The following is a 26,942-nucleotide window of genomic DNA, read 5'->3' on the forward strand; positions in this document are numbered from 1 at the left end:
GGTCACGGAGGGTGCAGGGCGCGGGGGGGGCGCCCTGGGCAGCAATGTATAATACCTGTATGGCGAAAAATACATCACATATAGCCCTTGAGGCTATATGGATGTATTTAACCCCTGCCAGATATCACAAACTCCGGAGAAGAAGCCCGCCGAAAAGGGGGCGGGGCCTATTCTCCTCAGCACACAGCGCCATTTTCCCTCACAGAAATGCTGGTGGGAAGGCTCCCATGCTCTCCCCTGCACTGCACTACAGAAACAGGGTTAAAACAGAGAGGGGGGGCACTGATTTGGCGATATGTACATATATTAAAATGCTATAAGGGAGGAACACTTATATAAAGGTTGTCCCTGGATAATTATAGCGTTTTGGTGTGTGCTGGCAAACTCTCCCTCTGTCTCCCCAAAGGGCTAGTGGGTCCTGTCCTCTATCAGAGCATTCCCTATGTGTGTGCTGTATGTCGGTACGTGTGTGTCGACATGTATGAGGAAAATGTTGGTGAGGAGGCGGAGCAAATTGCCTGTAATGGTGATGTCACTCTCTAGGGAGTCGACACCGGAATGGATGGCTTATTTATGGAATTACGTGATAATGTCAACACGCTGCAAGCCGGTTGACGACATGAGAGGGCCGGCGAACAAATTAGTATCTGTCCAGGCGTCTCAAACACCGTCAGGGGCTGTAAAATGCCCATTTACCTCAGTCGGTCGACACAGACCCAGACACGGACACTGATTTCAGTGTCGACGGTGAAGAAACAAACGTATTTTCCTTTAGGGCCACACGTTAAGGGCAATGAAGGAGGTGTTACATATTTCTGATACTCCAAGTACCACAAAAAAGGGTATTATGTGTGAGGTGAAAAAACTACCTGTAGTTTTTCCTGAATCAGATAAATTAAATGAAGTGTGTGATGATGCGTGGGTTTCCCCCGATAGAAAATTATTGGCGGTATACCCTTTCCCGCCAGAAGTTAAGGCGCGTTGGGAAACACCCCTCAGGGTGGATAAGGCGCTCACACGCTTATCAGAACAAGTGGCGGTACCATCTACAGATAGGGCCGTACTTAAGGAGCCAGCTGATAGGAGGCTGAAAAATATCCTAAAAAGTATACACACACATGCTGGTGTTATACTGCGACCAGCGATCGCCTCAGCCTGGATGTGCAGAGCTGAGGTGGCTTGGTCGGATTCCCTGACTAAAAATATTGATACCCTTGACAGGGACAGTATTTTATTGACTATAGAGCATTTAAAGGATGCATTTCTATATATGTGAGATGCGCAGAGGGTTATTTGCACTCTGGCATCAAGAGTAAATGCGATGTCCATATCTGCAAGAAGATGTTTATGGACACGACAGTGGTCAGGTGATGCAGATTCCAAACGGCACAAAGATGTATTGCCGTATAAAGGGGAGGAGTTATTTGGGGTCGGTCCATGGGACCTGGTGGCCACGGCAACTGCTGGAAAATCCACCGTTTTTTACCCTAAGTCACATCTCTGCAGAAAAAGACACCGTCTTTTCAGCCTCAGTCTTTTCGTCCCTATAAGAGTCATATCTGCCCAAGGATAGAGGAAAGGGAAGAAGACTGCAGCAGGCAGCCCATTCCCAGGAACAGAAGCCCTCCACCGCTTCTATTAAGTTCTCAGCATGACGCTGGGACCGTACAGGACCCCTGGATCCTACAAGTAGTATCCAAGGGGTACAGATTGGAATGTCGAGGCGTTTCCCCCCTCGCAGGTTCCTGTAGTCTGCTGTACCAAGGTCTCCCTCCGACAGGGAGGCAGTATTGAAAACAATTCACAAGCTGTATTCCCAGCAGGTGATAATAAAATTACCCCTCCTACAACAAGGAAAGGGGTATTGTTCCACACTATATGGTGGTACTGAAGCCAGAAGGCTAGGTGAGACCGATTCTAAATCTGAAAAATTTGAACACTTACAAGGGTTCAAATCCAGATGGAGTCACTCAGAGCAGTGATAGCGAACAAGGGGACTATATGGTGTCCCGGGACATCAGGGATGCTTACCTCCATGTCCCAAAAATTTGCTTTTCTCACCAAGGGTACCTCAGGTTCGTGGTACAGAACTGTCACTATCAGTTTCAGACGATGCCGTTGGATTGTCCAAGGCACCCCGGGTCCTTACCAAGGTAATGACCGAAATGAGGATTCGTCTTCAAAGAAAATGGACGACCTCCTGATAAGAACAAGGTCCAGAGAACAGTTGGAGGTCGGAGTAGCACTATCTCAAGTAGTTCTACGACGGCACGGGTGGATTCTAAATATTCCAAAACCGCAGTTGTTCCGACGACACGTCTGCTGGTCCTAGGGATGATTCTGGACACAGTCCAGGAAAAGGTGTTTCTCCCAGAGGAGAAAGCCAGGGAGTTATCCGAGCTAATCGGGATCCTCCTAAAACCAGGAAAAGTGTCAGTGCATCATTGCACAAGAGTCCTGGTAAAAATGGTGGCTTATTACGAAGCGCTTCCATTCGGCAGATTTCACGCAAGAACTCTTCAGTGGGATCTGCTGGACAAATGGTCCGGATCGCATCTTCAGATGCATCAGCGGATAACCCTATATCCAAGGACAAGGGTGTCTCTCCTGTGGTGATTACAGAGTGCTCATCTTCTAGAGGGCCGCAGATTCGGCATTCAGGATTGGATGCTGGTGACCACGGAGGCCAGCCTGAGAGGCTGGGGAGCAGTCACACAGGGAAAAATTTCCAGGGAGTGTGATCAAGTCTGGAGAATTCTCTCCACATAAATATACTGGAGCTAAGAGCAAATTTATAATGCTCTAAGCTTAGCAAGGCCTCTGCTTCAAGGTCAGCCGGTATTGATCCAGTGGGATAACATCACGGCAGTCGCCCACGTAAACAGAAAGGGCGGCACAAGAAGCAGGAGGGCAGTGGTCAAAACTGCAAGGATTTTTCGCTAGGCGGAAAATCATGTGATAGCACTGTCAGCAGTGTTCATTCCGGGAGTGGACGACTGGGAAGCAGACTTCCTCAGCAGGCACGACCTCCACCCGGGAGAGTGGGAACTTCATCGGGAAGTTTTCCGCATGATTGTGAACCGTTGGGAAAGACCAAAGGTGGACATGATGGCGTCCCGCCCGAACAAAAAACGGGACAGGTATTGCGCCAGGTCACGAGACCTTCAGGCGATAGCTGTGGACGTCCTGGTAACACCGTGGGTGTAACAGTCGGTGTATGTGTTCCCTCCTCTGCTTCTCATAACCAAGGTATTGAGAATTATAAGACGTAGAGGAGTAAGAACTATACTCGTGGCTCCAGATTGGCCAAGAGGGACTTGGTACCCGGAACTTCAAGAGATGCTCACAGAGGACTAATGGCCTCGGGAGATAAGATGGGATTTGCTTTCAGCAAGAACCATGTCTGTTCCAAGAGGAACCGTGGCATCTGCCTCTAAGAAAGGACCTGCTCCAGCAGGGACCTTGTCTGTTCCAAGACTTACCGCGACTGCGTTTGACGGCATGGCGGTTGAACGCCGGATCCTAAGGGAAAAGGCATTCCGGTAGAGGTCATACCTACCCTGGTCAAAGCCAGGAAGGAGGTGACCGCACAACGTTATCACCACATGTGGTGAAAATATGTTGCGTGGGTGAGGCCAGGAAGGCCCCACGAAAAAAAATTTCAACTAGGTCGATTTCTGCACTTCCTGCAAACAGGAGTGTCTATGAGCCTCAAATTGGGGTCCATTAAGGTTCAAGTTTCGGCCCTGTAGATTTTCTTCAAGAAAAAATTGGCTTCAGTTCCTGAAGTCCAGACGTTTGTCAAGGGAGTATTGCATATACAGCCCCTTGTGTGCCTCCAGTGGCACCGTGGGATCTCAACGTAGTGTTGGGATTCCTCAAATCATATTGGTTTGAACCGCTCATATCTGTGGATTTGAAATATCTCACATGGAAAGTGACCATGATGTGGCCCTGGCCTCGGCCAGGCGATTGTCAGAATTGGTGGCTTTGTCTTAAAAAAGCCCATATTTGATTTTCCATTCGGACAGGGCAGAACTGCGGACTCGTCCCCAGTTTCTTCCTAAGGTGGTGTCAGCGTTTCACCTGAAACAACATATTGTGGTGCCTGCGGCTACTAGGGACTTGGAGGACTCCAAGTTGCTAGACGTTGTCGGGGCCCTAAAAATATATAGATATATATATATATATATTTCCAGGACGGCTGGAGTCAGAAAGTCTGACTTGCTGTTTATATTGTATGCACCCAAAAAGCTGGGTGCTCCTGCTTCTAAGCAGACTATTGCTCGTTGGATTTGTAGTACAATTCAGCTTGCACATTCTGTGGCAGGCCTGCCACAGCCAAAATCTGTAAATGCCCATTCCACAAGGAAGGTGGGCTCATCTTGGGCGGATGCCCGAGGGGGTCTCGGCTTTAAAACTTTGCCGAGCAGCTACGTGGTCAGGGGGGAACACGTTTGTAAAATTCTACAAATTTGATACCCTGGCTGAGGAGGACCTGGAGTTCTCTCATTCGGTGCTGCAGAGTCATCCGCACTCTCCCGCCCGTTTGGGAGCTTTGGTATAATCCCCATGGTCCTGACGGAGTCCCCAGCATCCACTAGGACGTTAGAGAAAATAAGATTTTACTTACCGATAAATCTATTTCTCGTAGTCCGTAGTGGATGCTGGGCGCCCATCCCAAGTGCGGATTGTCTGCATTACTTGTACATAGTTATTGTTACAAAAATCGGGTTATTATTGTGGTGAGCCATCTTTTTTAGAGGCTACTTTATTGTTATCATACTGTTAACTGGGTTCAGATCACAAGTTGTACGGTGTGATTGGTGTGGCTGGTATGAGTCTTACCCGGGATTCAAGATCCTTCCTTATTGTGTACGCTCGTCCGGGCACAGTACCTAACTGAGGCTTGGAGGAGGGTCATAGGGGGAGGAGCCAGTACACACCATGTGATCCTAAAAGCTTGCTTTTGTGCCCTGTCTCCTGCGGAGCCGCTATTCCCCATGGTCCTGACGGAGTCCCCAGCATCCACTACGGACTACGAGAAATAGATTTATCGGTAAGTAAAATCTTATTTTTTCTTCATCAGGGTTCATAGGTTCCACAGGGAACATCAGGGTTGTAGGTGGTGGATGAGAGTCCGGGCACCAAACAGTTAAAGCTTTCAGCTGTCCCAGAATGCATGGCTCCGATCCCCTATAACTCCGCCTCCATGCTCAGGCAATCAGTTTAAAGTTGGTGCCTGCAGGAAGCAGGTGCACCATGACAGGTCCGCCCGAAATAAAACTTAAAAAGCAGACCCAAAATCTCTAAGTTCTACTTTTGTTACACGATTTATTTCGTTTTTTACTCTGGGCTGTCAGCACTGTAAATCATTGTGACTTCAGCACTGCTGCTCCATCAACGCCCCCCCCCCACCTCCCTGCTGGCGCCGAAACTCCCGCTTGGCCAGAGCCTCAGATGGGAGCTTGCGCAGGGGACGCACAATGCGACTAGTACCACTTGCTGTAGGGACCCCCGGACTGAGTGGCCGGCAACGGGGGCAGGTAAGAGGGTCTCCTCTCCGGGATCCGTGTTTAAATCGTGGTACGCCATGTGTCTGGGTAGACGGACCGCGGTGCTGGCGTGGACACTGTCGCAGAACAGGGACTCCACTAGACCATCAGGGCAGGCAATGGCACAGGATTAGGTGTTTAAATACATCTTTAACAGAGAAGGAAGCTAGCGTTCTGGTAGATGTCTCTACTCTTGTTGAACCTATTAAACATATTCTTCAACTCTCAGATGAGGAAGAACTCACACCTGTTTCCAAGAAAACGATTTGTTTAAAAATCAAAAGGTAATTAAAACAGAATTCCCCCATTCTGATCATTTAATGGAGATTAGACAGGAACCCTGGAACACTCCAGGTAAAAAGTTCCCATTTTCTAAGCGTGCTTTTGCTTGCTATCCTCTGCCAGCAGCTATCTGTACAAAATGGGAAACTCCACCTCCAGTGGACCCTAATGTCAGTGTCTTCCACTCTACATGGCACCACTGTCTCTTTGCTGAAGGGACCAACAGATAGACATAGAAAACTGTCTGAAATCTATTTATTCTCTCACTGGGTCAATACATAGGCCTACAGTGGCAGCTTCCTGGGCCGCAAAGGCTATTGAAGCATGGGTGCAGGCAATTGATGAGGAACCACCTTTAGATATATCAGATGGATGCAGACTGTATCTCGGTCATATTCAGTCTGCGTCTACTTACATTTAAGAAGCTTTATCTGAGGCTGGCGTTTTAGCAGCAAAGGCATCTGCTATATCTGTGCTGGTATAACGTATTCTTCGGTTACGTTCTTGAAAGGTAAATTTGGATTCCAAGAACACTTTGGAAGTTCTTCCCTTTACGGGTGACATTCTCTTTGGTGAAAAACTAAATAAAATTGTGACCTCTTTGGCGGCTGCCAAAACTCCCTTTTTTACCCCCGACTAATCCTGCTCAGCTTCTCAAAAGTGCTAATTTTCGTACCTGTCGTCCACAAGGAAAAGCGAAAGTTCAGACATTCCCTAGGCGAACACTCCCTGCAAAACCCTCTAAGCCCAAGGCTAAGCAATCCTGGACAACTTGTTGCCCTACTGCAAAGCCTGATAAGCCTGCAGCGTGATGGGGCGGGCCTCCCCCTTGGGGACCTCAGGGTGGGAGGCCGACTTCTGCACTTTGTGCAGGTTTAGACCACGACCACTTCAGACGCTTGAGTGCAAGAGGTAGTCTCTCACAGGTACGCCGTCTCCTTCAAGGGACGTCCCTCTCAACAATATTTCCCCACGGGCCTACCATCACACCCGAACAAGGCTCAAATTCTACAGACTGTGGTCAGTTCACTTCTACACTCAGGAGTGATAGTGCCGGTTCCTCTGTCCCAAAGGGGCAGAGGCTCCTGTTCCTAGTTCCAAAACCCAACAGTGGCCTATTCTCAATCTCAAATCTTTAAACAAGTTTGTGAAAGTTTCCAAGTTTCGCATGTAGACCTTGTGATCCATAGTTCCAGTCATGGAACCTGGGGACATAATGGTTTCCCTGGATATATAGGATTCATATCTGCATATTCCTATTGCTCTTTTGCATCAGCAGTTCCTGCGTTTTGCTACTGTCAACCAACATCAGTTCCAGGCATTACCGTTTGGCCTAGCTATGGTACCCAGGATTTTTACCAAGGTCGTGACTGTCATGTCAGCACACCTCCGTCGCCAAGGTATTCAGATTCTCCCGTACTTGGACAATATGCTGATCCTGGCGAACTCTCACAAAGTTCTCCTCAACCTTCTCCAAGTGACAGTAGCCTTCCTACAACGTCACGGTTGGCTGATATATTGGCAGCAATCCTCCTTTGTCCCATCACAACAGATGTTACATCTAGGTGCACTTCTGGTCTCTTCCAATCAACGATTGTACCTATCACCGGACAAGGTTTTGAAACTACAGAGCAAAATACACCACTCCCTTCACCGTCCTCGAGTATCTGTGCATTCAGCTTTGCAAATTCTCGACTGATGGTGTCAACATTCGACATGGTCGAGTTAGCTCAGTTTCACCCACGCCCTCTACAAAGTCTGATTCTCTCCAGATGAAACCGCCAACCTCATTGCATCAGATCACAAATGATAACTCGAGGTTCAGCTGTCATTGACCTGGTGGCTCCAAGACCAGCAACTGACCAAGGGGACGCCCCTTCTGGGTCCCTAACTGGGTACTGCTGACGACAGATGCAAGCCTTTGCGGCTGCTGATCAGTAACTGAACGTCATTTGTTTCAGGGACGTTGGAGCTTGGAGGAATCTCACTTGCCAATCAATGTGTTGGAGTTGAGAGCAGTGTACAGTGTGTTGACCTTAGCCCGCATTCTCCTTCAAGGCAATAAAAATAAATAACGTAACAAAAGTAAAAATTAAAAAGCTTTTGGGGGTGCCTCTGCAGCCCACTGTCATGGTGTACCTGCTTCCTGCAGGAACCAACTTAAAACTGATTGCCTGAGCATAGATGCGGGGCTATAGGGGAGATGAGCTGTGCATTCTGGGAAAGCTGAAACCTTTAACTGTTTGGTGCATGGACTCTCATCCACCACCAACAACCCGATGTTCCCTGTGGACCCTATGAAGAACGAGACTTAACAAGGGTAAGTCTGCCATAACTCTCCTTTTTTCTGTGCAAGGTAAATTCTGACTGCTTTTGCATGTAGCCCATACATGTTACACAGCTTTATTTTTACACTGCAATTTAGGTTTCAGCTTGGACATACCTCACCCAGATCTAACTCTCTCTGCACATGTTACATCTGCCTCGCCTGCAGTGCACATGGTTTTGCCCAGGTGCACAGTTACTTGCTTTTTGTGTGTGTTTATTTACTTCCAAATCAGAATTAGGCCCACTGTTTCTAAAATATTAAAATTGGAAAAATAGCCACAGGCTTTACCTGCTGCCAGTTGCTTTCCTCTCATTAAATACATATATTATCTCTTTGTCATTGCCGTACTTAATAAATAGTTTAGCAATTCTCCTCACAGTGTGGGTAATGCAGAGATGAGCACATCTACGATCATTTACTCTGACATGAGGGGGGGACGCCCAGCACAGAGCTAGTCCACCCGGCATGTCAGGCCCCACCCCCCACACTCAGGTTCAAAAGCATCGCACGGCGGCGATGCTTTTGTACCTGGCGAGCAGCTCCTGTGCGCTGGCAGGGAGCTACTGGCCGCACCCCAGGTCGCAGGGCCTGCATGTGATGTCACGCAGCCGCCGCGGCCCGCCCAACCAATGTTCCGGACACACCTCCATTGTCCGGACCGCGTCCCGCCAACGCCGTTGGCACGCCCCCTCCTGCCCTGCGACCGCCTCTGCCTGTCAATCAGGCAGAAGCCATTGCAGCCAGTGAGATGCTGATAACATCTCACTGGGCTCCCGGGGTGCACACGTGCAGTACGGCCACTGCACGTGTGCACTGCACAAAGTATTTCAGACTGCGATCCAGTCAATTACCCCCAGTGTCTGTAAGAGTAAGTACCTGATGATTGCGACTGTGTATAAAAGTCCTCAAGGACCCCCAAGCAGTTCACGTTTTCCAGGTCTCAACAATGAATCACAAGTGAAATAATTTGCTCCACCTGTGAATCTTTTAAAATGTGTCAGTGAGCAATGAGTACACCTGTGCACCTGCTGGGTGACCTGGAACACATGTACTGTTGGGGTTCTTTTTGGACAGAGTTTGGGAACCACTGGTGTATAGTATCACTGGACTGCACTGGGTATCAGACCTTTTTGGAGAATTCATGCCTGCACATTGTTGGAGCTGTATTCTGATTGGAAAAACTTTGTGGTGATTGTTCCGGAAGGTTATATACCATTCAGCACTGCTTTGCACGTATCCGACATGGTGTGCACCGAATTCAAATGGTGGTTTTAGGGGAAAAGGAGGAGGTGGGGTGGTCTAGTTCATAAGAAGCGCTGGTTATTCCCCCTTGATGCGTGACTACACCACCTTATCATGCTCAAACACGTTTGTTCCAGGTTTCCAACGTGAAAAGCTAGCAGGTATGCTTTATATAGCGGTAATCATGTTTATATGCCTTTTCTGTCTCGAGTGACTATTAAAAAGTGCATTTTGTGTTGCTTATATCTCTCTCTCTGTACACAGGACTCCAGTTGTGTATCTCCTTTTGCCACTCTACAAATGACAAGAGGTCTCAGAAGCTTTCGTCTGATAAGATGAGCCCAGAAGATCACTTGTACGTCCTAGAACACAACCTGCACCAGCTCATTAGAGAGGTGAGGAGTGGGTTGAATTTCTCCACATTTCGCAAATCATTCTAAAACCTGGTGATAAAGCTATTTTGCTAATTTTTTTTATGCTGGTTGATGGCTTCTAGTTTTGGAGTAGTGATCGTGGAATATTAACGCACCTTCCATCTTACTTTTACTGTGTTTTCATGGCAAGTATGTATCTCTACTGCAGTAACATCATTTTACTCTGGGTATTGTTTTTAGAAACTGGTAACACAAAAATTTTGCTGCCAATGCTCTGGGTCTCCTTTTCACTTGATCCATCTGGCAAAAATCATTGTGGACTGCTTAATGGTAGTTTATAGCCATATCATGCATCATCACGATATAACCTAGTAGTCGTCATGCATCATCACGATATAACCCAGTACTCGTCATGTATCATCACGATATAACCCAGTACTCATCATGCATCATCACGATATAACCCAGTACTCGTCATGCATCATCACGATATAACCCAGTACTCGTCATGCATCATCACGATATAACCCAGTACTCCTCATGCATCATCACGATATAACCCAGTACTCGTCATGTATCATCACGATATAACCCAGTACTCATCATGCATCATCACGATATAACCCAGTACTCGTCATGCATCATCACGATATAACCCAGTACTCGTCATGCATCATCACAATATAACCCAGTACTCGTCATGCATCATCACGATATAACCCAGTACTCGTCATGCATCATCACGATATAACCCAGTACTTGTCATGCATCATCACGATATAACCCAGTACTCATCATGCATCATCATGATATAATGCGTTACCCATCACACATCTTCAAGATATAACGTCTTACCAATCCTGCTTCATCAAGATATAACACCTTACCCTTCCTACCTCAACAAGAGATATCCCCTTAATCATCATATATCAATATATCATCCCTTACCCATTGTGCCTCATCATTACTTAACACCTCACCTGTCATGGCTTATCAAGATGCAACACCTCACTCATTGTGCCTCCTCAAGATATGTTATCTTACCCTTCCTACCAAGGTACTGTATGGTTGAATACATTTTTAAAATGTTATTGGTCGATATGGGTTATACTGGAGAGACGGGACTGGGAAAAAGAAAAGCTGCAATCTTCAAGTAAAGTTATCTCTTTAAATGCCTGGCTCCTGTGCTTTCAATGTAACTGCATGGTAATAGTGCCTTCAAGCTCAATGAAGGAGAAATGTGCTATTGTGCAACATGGGTTCATTCATTGACTCAGACTTAGGGCTGTATTCAATTCAAGTCGGATTTCCCGACTTGTCGGATAAACGGGAGTTTAAGGTCGAATCCAGATTCGACCTATTAAGTCAAACTCCCGTGTATCCGACAAGTAAGAAAATCCACGTGTGTTGTCGGATTCGCGGCCAAATCCGACAGGTTTTAGCCCCGTTTCCGACAATGGCAATCCGACTTTTAAAAAAAAAGTTGTATTGGCATTGTCGGAAACGGTCAAATCCTGTCTGATTTGGCCGCTAATTCAATACTGAAATGTCAGAACCGTTCTGTCGGAAAGGATCCGACATCAATTGAATACACCTATTATTCTGTAATTGAAATACTCTGGTTTGTTCTGTCAGCTGAATGACCGGATGAGCACAATTTCCCCCATACATTTAAACTCACCAATCACTGAACAACCAGCAAATTGCTTATATGGACTGTACATAACAAAACAATTTACATAACCCATACAGTTCTGTAACCAGATCATTTATCATCCACTTTGTGTTCAATTTCCTTTTGTAGTTGCCACCCCAAGAGTCAGTGTGCTATTGTTCTGTGAGCTCAAAGTTACCACCTTTTAGAGGGCATTGCATATCTGACAATCAGAGTAACCCAAAAATAGATTCTGTGACCGTGTTTCTTGTTCTCACCTACAGGTAGCGCACCTCTGTTCTGTTCTCTGATCTATCATCGTATCTAGACCAGTGGTTCCCAAACTTTTTTGACTATAAGAAACTGTTAATAAATAATAATTGTAAAGCGCAACGGAATATGCTGCGCTATATAAGAAACTGTTAATAAATAATAATTGTAAAGCGCAACGGAATATGCTGCGCTATATAAGAAACTAAATAAATAAATCCCTGTGCCCAAAAGTATCGGAATTTGTTTCAAGGCACCCCCTAGGCCAAAATTCTTATTTGGAAATTTAGAAAATAAATATTAAATTAAGTAAATTGTGTTTATATTAGTGATGAGCGGATTCGGTTTTACTTGGTTCTCAAAACGGCATCTTATTGGCTCACAGATGTCACGTGTTTTGGATAGCCAATAAGATGCCGTATTGAGAACCGAGTAAAACCGAATCCGCTCATCACTAGTTTATATGTCATCCTTAGGCTCAGTTATGTGGTGAGGGACGAGATTTGCTTCTGTTTGTCCATAAATTTTATGATTGGAAGCCAACAGCACTGGTTTTGCCTATTACATTGACCATACAAAATTGAATTGGTCCTGGACCACTAGTCCAGAAGGTAGGCGGACCCCATTACCATTTGGTTACAGACCAGCACTGAAAACTTATGGATTGCTCTAAAAAGTGCTTCAAGGACCCAAACTAAGGGCTTCGGAAAGATTTAAATAACCCTAGAATATAATGTTTTGTTTTTGTATTGTAACCCTGCTGAGCTACGTAGCCTATACCTGCTTGTAAGTAGCATTTTAGGCAAATTGGTAAATTTGTTCAGGCCTATCTTTGAGCTATAGTTTCGGTAAAGGTCTTTGTTTGCTTTTGAAGTCCCCTTAACACAGATCAGCCTTAGCGTTCTTGTACAACTACAAATCCCAGAATACCTTTTTCAGTCATTCCACAACAGCAGGAGAACAGCACTTTACCTTCCTATGCCCTACTGCTAGGGCATACTTGGATTTGTAGTTCCGTAGATGTTAGAGAGCAACACTTTGTCTGCCTCACTAGCAGATCATCATTCTAAACTTTTATATTAATACTGGGGAACACATTTATATTGCATTGTGCAGGTAGCTAAAATGAGTAGAAAAGTTACTTCTACGCTAAAGATTTGCCTTTTTCAGTTCCATAAGCAGACCCTAAGTAACATCGTGATGCCCCATCCCGCCAGCGCACCTTTCGGCCACAAGAGGATGCGTCTTGCTGGGCCCCAGGCCTTCGATAAGAATGAGATTAACGCCATGCAGCAGAGCGAAGGCCTCCTGGAGAAGATCATCAAACAAGCTAAGCACGTGTTCCTCAGGCGCAGGTGAGTGACCGTCTCTTTCTATAGATACAGTAGTTACCAAGTTAACGCTGGTTTACCCAGCGGTTCGGCCTCATCGCTAACATGGTAAGTCCGCTGTTCCTGCCTGTGACTCTGGTGTCCTGTTTATAACAGAGCGGCCCGCACCATCGACAACCTGGCCAGCAGAATAGAGGACCCCCAGATCCAAGCCCACTGGTCAAGCATCAACGATGTCTATGAGTCCAGCGTGAAAGTCTTAATAACGTCTCAAGGTTATGAGCAGATCTGCAAGTAAGGGATTGCATTTAATTACAGTCATTATTAACCTACACTTGTAGCAAGTGGAGACCATTTATTAGGTGAAGTGCAGAATACGTCCTGTGTGGGGGAATTGAGCAGTGTGTTTGTCTCCTTGAGGGACGCCTGACCTAGAACCCTACTAGCGTTGGAGATCCTGTGGGGGAATTTTGTGGGAGAACTTCTTCTTTAACCCCCATCATTGTACGTGTCCTTTAGAAAAGCGCTTAGCATTACTGTGACGTGCAGGCGGTGTACATTAATCAGCCTCTTACTGCACGGAAGGAAATAGAACCTGACTGTTACATTTCCATACGTTACTCTATAATGCACGTGATTGTGTAGGCTTCACAGCTATGACCGTATTGTATCCGTCTTTTCCATAGGATTAGGTTATGGTGCAGTTAGCAGTGCTCCTATTAAATAATGTGGTTTCCCTCTGGTTCACTCTCGTGTCGTTTCCTCTAGATCTATCCAGTTACAGCTGAACATTGGGGTGGACCAGATACGAGTTGTGCACAGAGACGGGAGAGTGATCACGCTGTCTCATCAGGAACAGGAGCTGCAGGACTTCCTTCTGTCACAGGTGACCCCCTATGCTGATTCTGCTCCTATAGGGGTCCGTTCTGCTGGTTATTCTGTATAGGGCACGATTACATGTGTTAGCATTGATGCTCTGCGCGTCTCTTGTGAGCATGGCGTGCGTACAGTCTGTAATGCAGCTTCCCATGGATTATATCGTCAGAACTCTCTGCTTCTCTGAATGAGGAAAGGTTGGAGCAGTCGCTTATGCATGCTGGCATATTATTAGGCATTGCCACGACTTCGGGCATCAATACTACTGCCAGAGGTGCTACAGCTGGCCAGTACTACTACTGCTGGGCAGGGCCACAGGAGCGCTTTCTGGCATGGTGCCAAGCGTGGCAGCCGGACACGTGCAGCTATGAAGGGAGTGGGGCAACGCCACCTAGTGCTAGTGTATTTAGTACTGCTCTGCATATAGCAACTGATGGGTTGTAGTGTTCACTCTAGGCTGTTTTAGCAGGGCGCCGCGCCCTGCCCGTTTTTTTTTTTTTTTTTTTTTAAGGCAAAATCCGCCCTGCCCCTTTTGCGGCGCCCTGCTAGAACAACCGCCCGCTTCCTGCCCTCCCAGCGTGTAAAGATGCCGTGCGCATGCGCACGGCATCCATTCACGCTATGGGAGAGAGCTGGGGGAAGCCCAGCACCTCCGTCGGTGCTGGGCACGCCCCCAACAGTAACGTCGCCGGCCACAGATGCCCCCTATAGCAACGTCTTTGGGCCGCACCGCCCACTAAAATGACGTTTCCATGGCCACGCCCCCTAATTTACATGGCCGTGCCTCCGTTTCGGGCCGTGCGCGCGCAAATATGCCCCCGGAGTCCGGCGCCCTACCCTATTTGATTCCTAGAAGGAACACTAGGTTTCTTGGCATCTATTAGTTACATGGATAAGTATAGTGTGCTGCGCTTGTGAATTAAAGCTGCTCAGGTTAGTGTTTAACGTATGTGGAATTGATTTGGACCGAGCGCTTGTGTATGCTGTTGTGATGTACTGAATGAATAAATAAGAAATAAATTTAAATAACAAACAGAAGTAAATAAAAATAAAAATAAAAATAAAAATAAAAACAAAAATAAAAACAAAATAAAAACAAGGGGAAGGGTGGGATGGAAGGTAGGGGGAAGTGCAATGTTTACAGCTCCTCTTGTGTATTTTTTGGAGCTTATGGACACTTTAGATGAAAAAAGGGGCTCAGTCTGTTCGTTTGTAGCAGAAAAAACTTTCCCTGACTTACCCTACTATCCACTATGGATGTGGTTCTGGTGTTGCTCTGGCAGGGCAGGGGATGGCTTCTCCTGCCTGTGCTGTTCAAACCGGCTCCACTCTTTCTGGCCACACTATAGCTGCTGCGTCGTTCGCAAACCGGAAGTTCGGGTTTTTACTTCCGGTGTTCGGGCGCTTGCGGCGGCGGGCTCCGTGTCCTGTGTTTAAGGCTTCTTCTTGTACTCCAACGCGTTTCGAATCCGCAGCAGGATTCTTTTTCAAGGAGATGATAAAACTGTATATGAAAAATGTCCGTTTTATATAGTATAACTTTATTAGTAAAACCGGATATGCCCGTGACCGGAAGTGGGTTATCCCGGCGGCATCCTCATGGTAAAAAGCTTCCATAGGGAAGTAAGTGAATATTTCGAATAAATGAATCTTTGCACTTCATAAAAGGGGAAAAAAAGGGGTAAGGTAGAGGGTAAAAATGACTAAAAATAAGAATAACAATAAAAATAAATAAAAATGAAAATAAAAATAAATATAAATATAAAAATAAAAATAAAATTAAAAAATAAATATAAAAATAAATATGGTTAAGGTAGCATTTGTGTTACAGGAAGACATTTAGTTCTATGTCAATATTCAGACCGTATGGTTCTAGACTCTTCATTTTATATATCCATTCGGTCTCTTTTTTCTTCAGTGTTTTTACAATGTCCTCTCCTCTCCAGTGAGCTTCAATCTTTTGAATTCCAATAAATTTCAGCCCAGTGGGGTCCTGGTTGTGTTTTGTTAGAAAATGTGCTGAGACGCTGTGTGTTTTCAAGCCTCTCTTTATGTTGTACACATGTTCTGCTATCCTGACTTTGAGTTTGCGTTTTGTTTGTCCTACGTATTGTTTTCCACATGTACATTCCAGGATGTACACGACTCCTTCTGTGTGGCAAGTTACATGATTCGGAATTTCGAATTCTTCTTTTGTTATGTTTGACTTAAAGGCAAGAAGGGTACATATTATGTACAAGCGACATCAAATCCCTGTATACTGCAATTAATCATCATGCAGGATGTGAGGCAACTCGACACTTCCTTTGCTCTCAGACGACAATCACCAATTCCCAAATCAATTTCATCATGGACAGCATTGAATTCATTCTCTACAACAACTATTTCTGGTATGAAGGCGATTTCTTCCTACAACAGTGCGGGACAGCGATGGGAACGTCATTCGCACCCAGTTATGCTAATTTATTTGTTGCATACTGGGAGGACCTCAACATCTGGAATAACAACCCTTTTCTGTCAAATATCATAAGCTGGCATCGATACATAGATGACGTGTTCTTCATCTGGAAAGGAACTCAAGAAGACCTATCACAATTCAAGGAACACATCAACAGTAACAGCATGAATCTCGAATTCACCACTATACATAGTGAAGAAATGGTAATTTTCCTCGATTTGGAAATTTACATAGAAACAAACCACATCCTAACAAGAACTCATTTCAAAAAAGTAAACGGTAACAATATGCTTTCACATAACAGCAACCATCACAAACAATGGATAAACAACATCCCAGGCGGACAATTTCGTCGACTAAAACGAAATTGCACAGATCAGACAGTATTTGAACATCAAGCAAATGAAATGAAAACAAAATTCCTTCAAAAGGGATATAAAGAAAGCCATTTAACACAACAATTAGAAAAAGTGAAAAACATGGACAGAAAAGATTTATTGACTTTCAAACAAAAAGACAAAAAAGAACTACCGGTCACCTTTATAACACAATTCACCAGTAATCATAAAGATGTTGAACAAATACTTGAAAAACATTGGCATATCCTTTCTCTTGATGAAGATCTAAAAGCATCTATCCCTAGAAAACCAAAAATAATCTACAGGAAAGCCAATAACTTAAAACAACAACTGACTCATAGCTTTTTACCAATGCAACAAGTACAAAATCAAATAAAAACAAAAGGTTTTCACCAGTGCATGACCTGCATTGGTTGTAGAAACCAGAAGACATCTACTAAACCTGTAACCGCCTTTAAGTCAAACATAACAAAAGAAGAATTCGAAATTCCGAATCATGTAACTTGCCACACAGAAGGAGTCGTGTACATCCTGGAATGTACATGTGGAAAACAATACGTAGGACAAACAAAACGCAAACTCAAAGTCAGGATAGCAGAACATGTGTACAACATAAAGAGAGGCTTGAAAACACACAGCGTCTCAGCACATTTTCTAACAAAACACAACCAGGACCCCACTGGGCTGAAATTTATTGGAATTCAAAAGATTGAAGCTCACTGGAGAGGAGAGGACATTGTAAAAACACTGAAGAAAAAAGAGACCGAATGGATATATAAAATGAAGAGTCTAGAACCATACGGTCTGAATATTGACATAGAACTAAATGTCTTCCTGTAACACAAATGCTACCTTAACCATATTTATTTTTATATTTATTTTTTAATTTTATTTTTATATTTATATTTATTTTTATTTTCATTTTTATTTATTTTTATTGTTATTCTTATTTTTAGTCATTTTTACCCTCTACCTTACCCCTTTTTTTCCCCTTTTATGAAGTGCAAAGATTCATTTATTCGAAATATTCACTTACTTCCCTATGGAAGCTTTTTACCATGAGGATGCCGCCGGGATAACCCACTTCCGGTCACGGGCATATCCGGTTTTACTAATAAAGTTATACTATATAAAACGGACATTTTTCATATACAGTTTTATCATCTCCTTGAAAAAGAATCCTGCTGCGGATTCGAAACGCGTTGGAGTACAAGAAGAAGCCTTAAACACAGGACACGGAGCCCGCCGCCGCAAGCGCCCGAACACCGGAAGTAAAAACCCGAACTTCCGGTTTGCGAACGACGCAGCAGCTATAGTGTGGCCAGAAAGAGTGGAGCCGGTTTGAACAGCACAGGCAGGAGAAGCCATCCCCTGCCCTGCCAGAGCAACACCAGAACCACATCCATAGTGGATAGTAGGGTAAGTCAGGGAAAGTTTTTTCTGCTACAAACGAACAGACTGAGCCCCTTTTTTCATCTAAAGTGTCCATAAGCTCCAAAAAATACACAAGAGGAGCTGTAAACATTGCACTTCCCCCTACCTTCCATCCCACCCTTCCCCTTGTTTTTATTTTGTTTTTATTTTTGTTTTTATTTTTATTTTTATTTTTATTTACTTCTGTTTGTTATTTAAATTTATTTCTTATTTATTCATTCAGTACATCACAACAGCATACACAAGCGCTCGGTCCAAATCAATTCCACATCTATTAGTTACAATTGCGGTGAGTAGTCCTTGCCTGTGGGGACTAAATATGAACCTGTGCCCTGGGAGCACAAGCAGACATACACACACACTTGTCGATAAGTCAGACCTCCTCTTCAGAAATGCGGATTTCAAGCTCCTTGATATCGGGGCAAAAGAGACTTGACGCAGCCTGTGTCATTTTAACGTCCTGTTTAATACCATTTACAACAGAGTATGTTGTGGCTATTGTGAGGACGTCTCTTTCTCACCATCACCTTATCTTTCCTGCCCCCTTCCTGTACCCTGCGCTGCAGATACCGCTGAAGCATCTGCTAAAGCTTAATACACCTTAGTCTATTTAGCTGGGACAGGAACCCATCACCTAACCTAACTACAGGATTTGCGCAGATAATTTCACATCAATTTAATAAAACACATGTGATGAATAACAGTCTTATCCAGTAACAGAGTCTGGCGGGCATGAATGTAATACTTATCATCTCCTGCTTGTTCACAGATGTCTCAGCACCAGGTTCTCGCTGTTCAGCAACTTGCTAAAGTAATGGGTTGGCACGTCCTCAGCTTCAGCAACCAGGTTGGCCTGGGGCCAGTAGAGAGCATTGGCAATGCCTCTGCAATAACCGTGGCCTCTCCTAATGGAGATTATGCTGTTTCAGGTATGTGGATGTTATTTTATTTCATTTTATTTCCTTTTCAGGCTTACAGTTGTCTTATTCTGAATGCATTTTCTACAGATTGAGATGGAATTTGGTAAATTTATAGGCAGATGTTTTATCAAAGGGAAAAATAACCCTAAACCTGTTTTTCTTGGGGTTATGTGAAAACAAGAGAATGATTGCTGCTATCTAACCTGTAGGCTGCATCCAGATTGATGTTATGTCACAGGTTTAAATTCTTGGTCACCTGTAGACAGTTAGAGCATTAGAATATTCACAGGGCTATTCCACCTTCTAGCCAATCGTAGCATTGAAATAGTCAATGCTAGACCACTCTGTAGCCAATCAGAGCATTAGAATTTCTCTGACGTCCTAGTGGATGCTGGGAACTCCGTAAGGACCATGGGGAATAGCGGCTCCGCAGGAGACTGGGCACAAAAGTAAAAGCTTTAGGACTACCTGGTGTGCACTGGCTCCTCCCCCTATGACCCTCCTCCAAGCCTCAGTTAGATTTTTGTGCCCGGCCGAGAAGGGTGCACACTAGGGGCTCTCCTGAGCTTCTTAGTGAAAAGTTTAGTTTTAGGTTTTTTATTTTCAGTGAGACTTGCTGGCAACAGGCTCACTGCATCGAGGGACTAAGGGGAGAAGAAGCGAACTCACCTGCGTGCAGAGTGGATTGGGCTTCTTAGGCTACTGGACACCATTAGCTCCAGAGGGACCGAACACAGGCCCAGCCTCGGAGCTCGGTCCCGGAGCCGCGCCGCCGGCCCCCTTACAGAGCCAGAAGCAAGAAAAGGTCCGGAAAAATCGGCGGCAGAAGACATCAGTCTTCAACAAGGTAGCGCACAGCACTGCAGCTGTGCGCCATTGTTACTCAGGCACACTTCACACTCCGGTCACTGAGGGTGCAGGGCGCTAGGGGGGGGCGCCCTGAGCAGCAATGTAAAACACCTTGGCTGGCATAAATACACCACATATAACCCCCAGGGCTATATGGGTGTATTTTAACCCCTGCCAGAACTCACCTAAAAAGCGGGAGAAAAGGCCGCCGAGAAGGGGGCGGAGCCTATCTCCTCAGCACACGGGCGCCATTTTCCATCACAGCTCCGCTAGAAGGACGTCTCCCTGACTCTCCCCTGCAGTCCTGCACTACAGAAAAGGGTAAAAAAGAGAGGGGGGCACTAATTTGGCGCAGTTTTATACTAACAGCAGCTATAAAGGGAAAAGCACATTTATAGTGGTATTCCTATATATATATATATATAGCGCTCTGGTGTGTGCTGGCATACTCTCCCTCTGTCTCCCCAAAGGGCTAGTGGGGTCCTGTCCTCTATCAGAGCATTCCCTGTGTGTGTGCGGTGTGTCGGTACGATTGTGTCGACATGTTTGAGGAGAAAAATGAGATGGAGGCGGAGCAATTGCCTATTATACAGTTGTCACCCCCTAGGGAGTCGACACCTGAGTGGATGAGCTTGTGGAAGGAATTGCGTGACAGTGTCAGCTCCTTACGACAGACAGTTGACGACATGAGACAGCCGGCTACTCAGCTTGTGCCTGTCCAGGGGTCTCAAACGCCATCAGGGGCTTTAAAACGCCCGTTATCTCAAATGGCAGACACAGACACGGATACTGACTCCAGTGTCGATGATGAGGAGACAAACGTGACTTCCACTAGGGCCACACGTTACATGATTGAAGCAATGAAAAATGTATTGCATATATCTGATAATACAAGTACCACTAAAAAGGGTATTATGTTTGGTGAGAAAAAACTGCCTGTAGTTTTTCCTGTATCCGAGGAATTAAATGAAGTGTGTGATGAGGCGTGGGTTTCCCCCGATAAAAAACTGATAATTCCTAAAAGGTTATTGGCATCGTACCCTTTCCCGCCAGAGGATAGGGCACGTTGGGAAACACCCCCTAGGGTGGATAAAGCGCTCACACGCTTGTCTAAACAGGTAGCACTACCCTCTCCTGATACGGCCGCCCTAAAGGAACCTGCCGATAGACAGCTGGAGAATATCCTAAAATGTATATACACTCACACGGGTGTTATACTGCGACCAGCAATCGCCTCAGCCTGGATGTGCAGTGCGGGCCTGGCGTGGTCGGATTCCCTGACTGAAAATATTGATACCCTAGATAGGGACAGTATATTATTGACTATAGAACATTTGAAGGATGCATTTCTATATATGCGTGATGCACAGAGGGATATTTGCCGACTGGCATCAAGAGTTAGCGCGCTGTCCATTTCTGCAAGAAGAGGTTTATGGACGCGGCAGTGGTCAGGTGATGCGGATTCTAAAAGGCACATGGAAGTATTGCCTTATAAGGGGGAGGAGTTATTTGGGGTAGGTCTATCAGACCTGGTAGCCACGGCAACTGCTGGAAAATCCACATTTTTACCCCAGGTAGCTTCTCAACCTAAGAAGACGCCATATTATCAGGCGCAGTCCTTTCGGCCCCATAAGGGCAAGCGGGCAAAAGGCGCCTCATTTCTGCCCCGTGGCAGAGGGAGAAGAAAAAGGCTGCAACAAACAGCCAGTTCCCAGGAACAAAAGCCCTCTCCCGCCTCCGCAAAGTCCTCAGCATGACGCTGGGGCTTTACAAGCGGACTCAGGCACGGTGGGGGCCCGTCTCAAGAAGTTCAGTGCGCAGTGGGCCCGCTCGCAAGTGGACCCCTGGATCCTTCAGGTGGTATCTCAGGGGTACAAATTGGAATTCGAGACGTCTCCCCCTCGCCGTTTTCTAAAGTCTGCTTTACCGACGTCTCCCTCAGACAGGGAGGCAGTATTGGAAGCCATTCACAAGCTGTATTCCCAGCAGGTGATAATCAAGGTACCCCTCCTACAACAGGGAAAGGGGTACTATTCCACACTATTTGTGGTACCGAAGCCGGACGGCTCGGTGAGACCAATTTTAAACCTAAAATCCTTGAACACTTACATACAAAGGTTCAAATTCAAGATGGAGTCACTCAGGGCAGTGATTGCAAACCTGGAAGAAGGGGACTATATGGTGTCTCTGGACATCAAAGATGCTTACCTACATGTCCCAATTTACCCTTCTCACCAAGGGTACCTCAGGTTTGTGGTACAGAACTGTCACTATCAGTTTCAGACGCTGCCGTTTGGATTGTCCACGGCACCCCGGGTCTTTACCAAGGTAATGGCCGAAATGATGATACTCCTTCAAAGGAAGGGAGTTTTAGTTATCCCTTACTTGGACGATCTCCTGATAAGGGCAAGATCCAGGGAACAGTTGGAAGTCGGAGTAGCACTATCTCTGATAGTGCTGCGCCAGCACGGTTGGATTCTCAATATTCCAAAATCGCAGCTGATCCCGACGACACGACTTCTATTCCTAGGGATGATCCTGGACACAGTCCAGAAAAAGGTGTTTCTCCCGGAGGAGAAAGCCAGGGAGTTATCCGAACTAGTCAGAAATCTCCTAAAACCAGGCCAAGTCTCAGTGCATCAATGCACAAGGGTCCTGGGAAAGATGGTGGCTTCTTACGAAGCAATCCCATTCGGCAGATTCCACGCAAGAACCTTCCAGTGGGATCTGCTAGACAAATGGTCCGGGTCGCATCTTCAGATGCATCAGCGGATAATCTTGTCACCAAGGACAAGGGTGTCTCTCCTGTGGTGGTTGCAGAGTGCTCATCTTCTAGAGGGCCGCAGATTCGGCATTCAGGACTGGGTCCTGGTGACCACGGATGCCAGCCTGAGAGGCTGGGGAGCAGTCACACAGGGAAGAAATTTCCAGGGCTTGTGGTCAAGCCTGGAGACATCACTTCACATAAATATCCTGGAGCTAAGGGCCATCTACAATGCTCTAAGCCTAGCAAGACCTCTGCTTCAAGGTCAGCCGGTGCTGATCCAGTCGGACAACATCACGGCAGTCGCCCACGTAAACAGACAGGGCGGCACAAGAAGCAGGAGGGCAATGACAGAAGTCGCAAGGATTCTTCGCTGGGCGGAAAATCATGTGATAGCACTGTCAGCAGTGTTCATTCCGGGAGTGGACAACTGGGAAGCAGACTTCCTCAGCAGACACGACCTCCACCCGGGGGAGTGGGGACTTCACCCAGAAGTCTTCCGCATGATTGTGAACCGTTGGGAAAAACCAAAGGTGGACATGATGGCGTCCCGCCTCAACAAAAAACTAGACAGGTATTGCGCCAGGTCAAGGGACCCTCAGGCAATAGCTGTGGACGCTCTGGTAACACCGTGGGTGTACCAGTCAGTGTATGTGTTCCCTCCTCTGCCTCTCATACCCAAAGTACTGAGAATCATAAGAAGGACAGGAGTAAGGACTATACTCGTGGCTCCGGATTGGCCAAGAAGGACTTGGTACCCGGAACTTCAAGAGATGCTCACAGAGGACCCGTGGCCTCTACCTCTAAGAAAGGACCTGCTCCAGCAGGGACCCTGTCTGTTCCAAGACTTACCGCGGCTGCGTTTGACGGCATGGCGGTTGAACGCCGGATCCTGAAGGAAAAAGGCATTCCGGATGAAGTCATCCCTACCCTGATCAAAGCCAGGAAGGATGTAACCGTACAACATTATCACCGTATTTGGCGTAAATATGTTGCGTGGTGCGAGGCCAGGAAGGCCCCTACAGAGGAATTTCAACTGGGTCGTTTCCTGCATTTCCTGCAAACAGGACTGTCTATGGGCCTAAAATTAGGGTCCATTAAGGTTCAAATTTCGGCCCTGTCGATTTTCTTCCAAAAAGAACTGGCTTCAGTTCCTGAAGTTCAGACGTTTGTCAAGGGGGTACTGCATATACAGCCTCCTTTTGTGCCTCCAGTGGCACCTTGGGATCTCAATGTAGTTTTGGGGTTCCTAAAATCACATTGGTTTGAACCACTCTCCACTGTGGACTTAAAATATCTCACATGGAAAGTTGCTGGACGTAGTCAGGGCCCTGAAAATATGTTTCCAGGACGGCTGGAGTCAGAAATTCTGACTCGCTGTTTATCCTGTATGCACCCAACAAGCTGGGTGCTCCTGCTTCTAAGCAGACTATTGCTCGTTGGATTTGTAGTACAATTCAGCTTGCACATTCTGTGGCAGGCCTGCCACAGCCAAAATCCGTAAAAGCCCATTCCACAAGGAAAGTGGGCTCATCTTGGGCGGCTGCCCGAGGGGTCTCGGCTTTACAACTTTGCCGAGCAGCTACTTGGTCAGGGGCAAACACGTTTGCTAAATTCTACAAATTTGATACCCTGGCTGGGGAGGACCTGGAGTTCTCTCATTCGGTGCTGCAGAGTCATCCGCACTCTCCCGCCCGTTTGGGAGCTTTGGTATAATCCCCATGGTCCTTACGGAGTTCCCAGCATCCACTAGGACATCAGAGAAAATAAGAATTTACTTACCGATAATTCTATTTCTCGTAGTCCGTAGTGGATGCTGGGCGCCCATCCCAAGTGCGGATTGTCTGCAATACTTGTACATAGTTATTGTTACAAAAATCGGGTTATTGTTGTAGTGAGCCATCTTTCAGAGGCTCCTCTGTTATCATGCTGTTAACTGGGTTCAGATCACAGGTTGTACGGTGTGATTGGTGTGGCTGGTATGAGTCTTACCCGGGATTCAAAATCCTTCCTTATTGTGTACGCTCGTCCGGGCACAGTATCCTAACTGAGGCTTGGAGGAGGGTCATAGGGGGAGGAGCCAGTGCACACCAGGTAGTCCTAAAGCTTTTACTTTTGTGCCCAGTCTCCTGCGGAGCCGCTATTCCCCATGGTCCTTACGGAGTTCCCAGCATCCACTACGGACTACGAGAAATAGAATTATCGGTAAGTAAATTCTTATTATTCCCAGGGTTAGACCACCCTCTAGCTAGTCACAGTAGTAGAAAATTCATAATTCAGCATCAAAACAAGGCGAAACGCGCATCTTCATAACACTTCATTCATACATTCACCCATCTTTAACTTCCTTAAAAACAGCATCAGTCTAGCACTTATCCGGTTTCTTTTGTTGCTGTAGTGAAATAGTCACTAAAAAACTGCAGGTGTATATGACCCGTTTCTCCTGCACAGAGCAGTATTGTCTAGCACAGCTCTGCTATATACAAACACCTAGCAGAATCTCATGACCTCGTTTCAGCATTGTACCAAATGGTTCACCAAGTGCCCATCAAGATGCATGTGTGATCTCTATGCTGGGGATACACCTCCACCTACCACCGCTATAAGTACATCTCACAGTGCGCATAGCCGCACCATGTGAAGTCTAAATTTCACTATAATAATTTAATGTCCGGCTATCTAACACTTCAGAATCACCTGTTCCCCTAATTCAAACTTTGTTCTCCTCTATTCAAATACGGCTTACCGTCCATCAATCAAGCGTGAGGGAACTTTACGACGGTCTTTATTACATGTGAAACTTTTGTGCGTTTGAACCCATGCCTTTGGTTGAATTCAAGGCACACCACACCACCAAAGAGGATTTGGCGTGACTCTGTTGTGCTTTGTAAATGAGGCCTCTGCATGTAACGGAAAGCAGTCCGGTCTCTTAGTATATATAAAGTGCTACTTGACAATCCATGTAACTGGAATGGGAATCAGTATGATTTACCAATGGACGGGATGCTGTCAGTATTGTGAATAGTGGCATTGCGTCCTACTTTGGGATCCCAGCGTCGGTATTTTGACCGCCGGGATCTCATCCGTCGGGAAGCTAACTGCTTCCCCTGGAATGTTATCATTTGATGTTTGTTCTAAATGAGCGCTTCCACCGTGTGGGGGTAATAGTAATGCAGTTCTTACAGAGCCCTGACAGGGTTTTATTACTTTTCCGACTAAAGGACGTGTTATACCTGTGCTTAAAACCTTTTGTGTTTGTAAGTATTTAAGAGAAACTTATAAAGTGTTCCATTTTATGCTTTCCGAATCCTTTGGACTTCTCAGTGAGGTCACTTGTGAGTTCTATATGCTCATGAACAAAGGTTCAGCCAACAAAATGGCTGGGCAAGAAAAGGTTTAATGACCATTGTGTTCCTTTTTCCTCACAGTACGCAATGGACCGGAAAATGGCAGCAAAGTCATGGTGCAGTTCCCCCGATCTCAGTGTAAAGAGCTCCCTAAGAGTGACGTGCTGCAGGACAACAAATGGCATTACCTGCGAGGTCCCTTCAAAGAAATTCAGTGGAACAAAATGGAGGGTCGGAATTTTGTGTACAAGATGGAGTTACTAATGGCAGCTTTGACACCGTGCTAGAAAGTGCATATAAGGAACAAATCACGGACTAATTTCACTGTAAATAATGACAAACCACAGCCATCTAACTTGCTGTACCATCTCATACAATAAAGATGTGTTGTTTTTTTCTAGTTATGTTAACAAAATCTTTTGTTACCAAAGACTATATTCCGGGGCTACGAGGTAATTAAGAGTGCCCTTAGTTCTGAATGCACTTAGTTCCTGTGGTAAAATATATATTTTTTTCTCTTAAACTCTTGAAGTATTTCTGACTAGTGTTGGAGCACCGATGGCATTCATTCTTCAAAGTGGATTCCACATGGCCATACAGGAAGTGAAGTCAGCAGGTCTAGAACTACCTGTAGCCAGCCAATGCATTTTATGTGTTAGGTCAGAATCCAGTTTGCAGCCAATACCAGAAACTGTAATGGCATAGATGTAAGGCTCCTGACAAGTGGTGCAGCAAGGTACACGCGTTCCTCTAACCAAGTCTATACATCAAAGTTAGTTAGGGACAGATTGGGATGTTCTCTTTAAAAAAAATATATATATGCTTTAAAAGCTACATGATCTAGTTGCTACGCAGTTCAGTAACTTTACACCGTTACCATATACAGGTTTTCATTAAT

The 26,942-nt window shown here is 45.7% G+C and overlaps 1 protein-coding gene across 1 annotated transcript in view; it reads left to right on the top strand.

Annotated features, from left to right (window-relative positions):
* The window catches only part of MED17 (mediator complex subunit 17), a 70,705-nt gene extending 44,261 nt beyond the window's left edge, over nt 1-26,444 (top strand). The window contains exons 7-12 of the mRNA XM_063951438.1: nt 9,673-9,803; nt 12,877-13,061; nt 13,194-13,331; nt 13,806-13,923; nt 18,934-19,093; nt 26,126-26,444. Of these exons, the coding sequence (XP_063807508.1) occupies nt 9,673-9,803; nt 12,877-13,061; nt 13,194-13,331; nt 13,806-13,923; nt 18,934-19,093; nt 26,126-26,331 (938 nt within the window). The 3' untranslated portion in view covers nt 26,332-26,444. The remainder of the gene's footprint in view (nt 1-9,672; nt 9,804-12,876; nt 13,062-13,193; nt 13,332-13,805; nt 13,924-18,933; nt 19,094-26,125) is intronic.
* The last annotated feature ends 498 nt before the right edge of the window (nt 26,445-26,942 follow it).

The sequence above is a fragment of the Pseudophryne corroboree genome, chromosome 2 (genome assembly GCF_028390025.1).
Source record: "Pseudophryne corroboree isolate aPseCor3 chromosome 2, aPseCor3.hap2, whole genome shotgun sequence".
Taxonomy (NCBI): domain Eukaryota; kingdom Metazoa; phylum Chordata; class Amphibia; order Anura; family Myobatrachidae; genus Pseudophryne; species Pseudophryne corroboree.